Below are 6000 nucleotides of genomic sequence, written 5' to 3' on the forward strand. Positions count from 1 at the left end.
TTCCTTTGTGGCACATGCACAGAACACAACAAAAAGTGCACACATAGCAGATAGGCTCGCTTTACGATTACAACCTCAATCCAAGTATGACATATAATACATTTTTATGCAGTGCAGGTTCAGAAAATAAAAAATTCCTAACTGTAAAAATATCAAGTTTTCTACAGCCAGGAAATATAACCTTGGCTGTGCCTTGACAATCAACAGCGACATGATTCCCACAGAGCATACAACATGTTATGAATAAGTGATCAATAGGATCAGTGCTGACAGGTGCTGCAGAACTCGATGTGTGCAGTGCGGTGTCATCATGGGACACACATGCACAGACATATGCAACATACAGACAAACATAAGCAAACCAACCAGTTACATAAGCAATCGATGGACGTGAGGCTCTCAATAGGACTTCCTGGACATGCATCAATAAAACTGAATTAACCCTTTACAGCCACATGACCTTTTCCAACTGCCAATGAGATCCCTTCTACAAAGGCGAAGCACATCCTCGCAGATACAAGAGTCTTCACACTATTCTCTTCTCCATTACTACTGAGTAGTCACGTCATCCATCTTAAGTAGAACACATGCTCGAGCTGCTGTATTGCATAATCTGTCAGTGTTTCAACGTCAAGTCATCAAGTTCCTGAAATACTCAAAACTAATATAAAGAGAACGTAACTCACAACTTTCCGTAGCACTCTGGGGCTTACATGTGACAATGTCAGAGTCAATATATCAACTCCTGCACCCAGGCGGGATGATGTAATCCCGATCTATGACTCAGACACATGGCATCGGCAACGCTGACGCGCTTCATCCAACTGTCAGGATTCAATAGTGTTCTTTTTCCCCTCTGAACATGTCAATCAAAACCCTGTTAGCAGCTCCAGCCCGAGGCCAAACAACGCCTGCAGACCTCTCTGTCATCTCGAGCTACTCTGGCTGTCATAAGCACTGAGCTAAGCTCGAGTGGGAAGAGGGGAACAGGGAGTTCTGTTTTCAGCAGCAAGGATTCCCCACACATTGTTCCTTCACCCCCGACCAACAAGCTGCTGACCTCTGACCCTAACCTTTGACTGCTTTGTGTGTGTGTGTGTGTGTTTGTGTGTGTGTGTGTGTGTGTGTATTTCTGTGTCTGTGTGGGAATGAGCTGCTTTCAAAGCACCAAAATTAGAATCAGCCACACACACAGTGACAAAGCTAGCCATCTTTAAGCCTCATCCTGATACAGTAACATAAAAACCTTCTCAGTCAAGTGTCGATGCTCAGACACACTTGTCAATAAGACCTTATGTTAAGTTTGTCAAAACTGTTACAGATAAACAATTTCACCCCACCATTAACAGGTTAATAATCATACTTACTTACATAGTATTATGGCTGTGATTGCCACCTCCAACACAAATTAACACTTAGCACTCACCCACTGGACAAATGACAGGGTGTTTGAACACTAACCACTGAGTGTGTATGAGTGTATATGTGTGGCAACACTGTTTATTTCTTCATATTATAATCAGATATGTCTCTATGCACCTTTAATACAGCCACACAGTCATGTTGATACTATGTTCTAATAAGGCAATTTGTAACTCTTTATAAATTATGCTTAATAGATCATTTACTGATGCTAATCAGCTGTAAAGGTTGCCAGATTATGGATGTTTATCCTTTTCCAGGTTTATCTAAAACTTATTTTAAGCTTTAGGATTAATAAATCAGTTATGAAAACATTCATAAAGGGTTTATGGCAGTGTAAACAATGGACAGTGTATGGATGACGTCACCCACAGGTTTCTGAAGCTCAAACTCTACGCCACTGGCTGCCACCATGGCTGTCCTGCCTCTTCCGCCTCTCGGCTAATCCAAATCTCGCCAAAGACGTGGATGATTGGTGGACCTGAGGCGGGCTGAATGACACCAGGGTGCTCAAACAAACCCCAAACTTTTGCATTGGCTTAATTTCCCAGACATAGAGTTTGCCGCTTGGTTACATCTGAAACTCATGTACTTCCCTCTATATGTGTGTGTACCTGGATTTCCCTATCTTGTCTGCAGTGCTGGGACATATTCAAAGCAGTGATGTTTCAAATTCACTCTCCGCTCTGTGGGACTCTCCGTCTTTTCTGGAGTGTATTTATTCAGGGAGGCTTATCTGAACTCAGGTGCTTTATTCTTCTCCTGGTTCTGTACGTTCCCTCTTGTCTGCTCAGTGTGACAAACACACACACACATACGTGCAGCACACCCTGACCCAGTCCCTCCACATACTCACACACATTCACTAGGGCATCCAGACCTCAGATCAGAGCGTCCCACTGTTGCTATGGGGACTATATCAACCCCGTCAGCACTCCTGAGATTCGCTTGGAGCAAGGCAATTTGTCCCCTCCCCATCCTTCACTCTTCCTCCGTCCCTCACCCCCTCCCTCTTTTTCTTCTTTCAAAGACGGAGGGGAAAAAATCCCATCCTCCATTCTCAAGAGGCATGACTATTCCTTCTCCTATTCTTTCTCTCAAATTCATTCACCCACAATGTTTGGCACCAGCAATCTCCTCTCCTCCTTCTCTCACTCCCACTCTATACAACCTTTATAAGTGTGTGTATACACAGTCACTTGCTCCTTCCACAGACTGAGAGAGAGATGGAGTGGGGGTGTATGAAGAGAGAATCTGCTGTTTCACAGGATGAGTTCAGTGCAGAGACCTGATATCCCCCCACATTTCTTTGGGGGGGATCACAAGGAGCCAGTCTGATGTATAGATTGAGCAAAGCCAAAAAAGGAAGTGATTGTTGTGAAGAAATCTCCAAACGGCTCACTTCTGTGCACAACTTGACCTTTAGGCATGTTAATAACATGAGCCTGAAGCCAGCGGCACTGTCAGAATAAAACCCATTTAAAACACTAGCTCCAGAGCTGGAAGCTGAAAAAATGGTTATTACTGTACCATTCAGAAATGAACTTTATGTCTGACACTGGCAGTAAATGATGCGATAATAATGTGATACTTCCCCCACAGGGAAATTCTCAAAGCACAAATCAGGCTGAGCTTTAAACCGGCTGGCAGGGATTCAGTGTGTTGCTTGAAGACACTTGAGAAGGGAGGCTCAATGCTCGAGGCAAAATTCTCTGGATGAATCATAATCTTATGCTATCACTCTAATACACAAGAAAAACACTATTATAGTCACCGGTACTGCAAACTGACCCAAAACAATACGACTAAAGTCGTCACGCAGACCTTCAATGAACGTTCTTTAGAATTCATGACAATTTATCTCGCGGTCATATCAGGTCTGGATTCGCCTCATGATTATGTCCACAATACATGGAAATGAGCTATATTTAGATGCTTTAGCTTTAACTGGACGGCCGGCTCACCTCTAACTTCCTCAGAGTATTACACCAACATCCTGACAACATAATGGACCTGCTGTTCAGGGGATCAGCTGAACTTGAGGATGCAGGAGTACAGGCACAGCTGGGATAGCTGGTCTCTTGCTGGAGGGCCACATTACATGGTTTATCCTTTCTATACATAGACCTGAAAGAATTCTTAGAGCCACCGCGTACTGGCGGCAAAGATGACAGACGTAAAACAGACAGACAGACAGACAGACAGAGGGGAAATATTATATCCAAGGCTTGGTAAACCCGACTAAATGCATTTTATACGCCTTTTAATTTGTGGACAGGCTTACCCACGAGAGGCTGACATAAATCTTCATAATGAGAGATCATAACACACACCACAGGCAGTAAGCTAGTGTAAAACAAGTAAATAAGTCGTAGGAGGAGAGCGTCTTGAGAGGGTGGAGGTAGGCTGGTAGTCACCTGATGTTGACCACAGACTTTGGGTCATTGTTTAGCCTCCTTTTAAAGCACCACCATTTCAGCAGGTATGACATAATGGGGTTGGAGCAACAGAGCTGTTACCGGTCAGAGCGCACTAAACTCCATGCTCATTCCAGCCGCGCTCTCTGCGATGCTGGAGGAACATAAAACAGTGGACACAGTAGACACTGGTGAAGGGACAAAGTCTCAGTCTGATGAGAGCTCAGAGGACAGGCCTGACAGCGATGCGAGCTTTGGATAAAGGGCTAGTATGAAAATCCCAACATAAACAAATCTGCTGTTGTCTGATCAAGAGCATGAAGCTCCAATGTATTCACAGTATTCTCACAGTCCAGTAGCTAGAATCACCTAATGTTTGGTTGAAAACTGGCAATTCATTTCATCAGTGGAATCACTGACATATCCCCCAATCTCTCTATTGAACTCAGGTCTGCATCATTGACAGGATAAAGAATGGACAGTGTATGAGTGACGTCACCCACACGTTTCTCAAGTGCATTTATTTTTGTCAAACTTTTGTCAAATGTATCTGGGCGTCAAAATGCAAAGCATGTGCTGATAAAATTTCATACTATAGAGAAATCATTGGGAGTCAATGGCTGCCTTGTGAGAAATACATATTCTCTATATTTATATATGTATATATAAATACAAAAAAAACATGTATTTCATTTAATGTACAAGAGTTAAAGTACACAAGAGTTCGAGTTAAGGAGGTAAAAGTAGTCAACACTGATAAGGACCATATCAGCTCAGTTAAGGTGCCATAGTTTCACTCTCAACTGCACTGAGATCTACAAAGCCCAGAGTCTGTATGACTGTTCTCACAGCGCATGGATGAAGTTAAATGGATGAAAACAGTAGCAGCAGCTTTTAAAGATTCCCTCACAGGCTGCCGCTGATGTTTTTTTAGAGTGAAACCTCTATGGGAATAAATGGACGTCAATGGTCAAAGTGTAAAATACCAATAGTCAATTCTCTCACCATGTCCGCTGGGGTGCTGCCCGTCATCGTAAAGGTTTTCCCGGTCCTTGGAAAGGAGTTCACACACACACACACACTTACTCACTCACACACACACACACACACACACTCACACTATACAAGAACACAAATATTTCCTCTCTTTCGTTTCCCTTGTTAAAAGCTGTCACACACTCTTCGAAGCAAGTCGTCGTCGTCGGGTTCCGAGCAGGAAACACAAACGTATTCCCGGTGACTCGCTGCCTCTCTCCACAGTCACAACACTGAGGTATCCGAGGCGGGTTACAACACTTCTTCCTCTCTATTGCACAACCATGTCGTTGATCATTTCCCGCACAAATGGGCAAATTTGGAAGTAGAGTTAATGTTAGTGGGATATGCTGTCGACCCGAGGGCCTCCTGCGACCCTCCGAACATCAAGAATATCCCGCTTCAGAAAAGGTGCCTACGCCATGCGAAAAACCAAACACTGTTGGCACATCCGGACACGGAGCTTTTTCCTCTCTTGCTGAAAAAGAACAAATAATAATCCGCAAGGTTACCGGTTACCGTCCCGAGGCGAACTCAAACGCGTCCGCCGCTTTGTACAAAAAACGCGTCACACGGTGAAATGTGTCGGTGCTTCTCTTTAAAACGGGACACTGAGGCGGTCGTTGTTAACGTTGCAGACTGCGCTGCCGCTGCTGCTGCCGCTGCTGTACCTTTACGACCCGTTCAGCTGTCACCCTGCCTCACCAAACCAGCGTCAAGCTACCGACGGGAAACACACGGGACTTCCGGTTACACTTTGAAAACAAAATAAAAGCACTTTAAATTTTTCGTTCGCAGTATGCGCATTTCATTTTTTTCTTTGGACAGCTATTACAAAGGCAACGTTTGGTGTCAGAAGGTTGTGAAATTAGTAAAATGAGCAAAATGGAAGAAAAATAGACAAAAGAAAAAGAATTAGCAGGAAATAGGGTTGCGTTCATCTACTTCCTCATCCTCAAAATCCATAAAACTATTATTGAGAAGATCTATGGAAGCCCTAAGTGGTCATACACTTATACATATTATATTATATATATGTATAACATATTATATATATATTCTTGTGATAATGAGTTAATTTCATTTGTTTTATTGAGATGTCGAGTTATTTTTTCTCATTATCTTG

At 43.3% G+C, this 6000-nt stretch overlaps 1 protein-coding gene across 1 annotated transcript in view; it reads right to left on the reverse strand.

Annotated features, from left to right (window-relative positions):
- ubl3a (ubiquitin-like 3a) overlaps positions 1-5591 on the reverse strand; it is a 32028-nt gene extending 26437 nt beyond the window's left edge. The window contains exon 1 of the mRNA XM_010749174.3: positions 4845-5591. Within this exon, the coding sequence (XP_010747476.1) occupies positions 4845-4871 (27 nt within the window). The 5' untranslated portion in view covers positions 4872-5591. The remainder of the gene's footprint in view (positions 1-4844) is intronic.
- Positions 5592-6000: the final 409 nt, after the last annotated feature.

Source organism: Larimichthys crocea, unplaced genomic scaffold, assembly GCF_000972845.2.
Source record: "Larimichthys crocea isolate SSNF unplaced genomic scaffold, L_crocea_2.0 scaffold270, whole genome shotgun sequence".
In the NCBI taxonomy this organism is placed as follows: Eukaryota; Metazoa; Chordata; class Actinopteri; family Sciaenidae; genus Larimichthys; species Larimichthys crocea.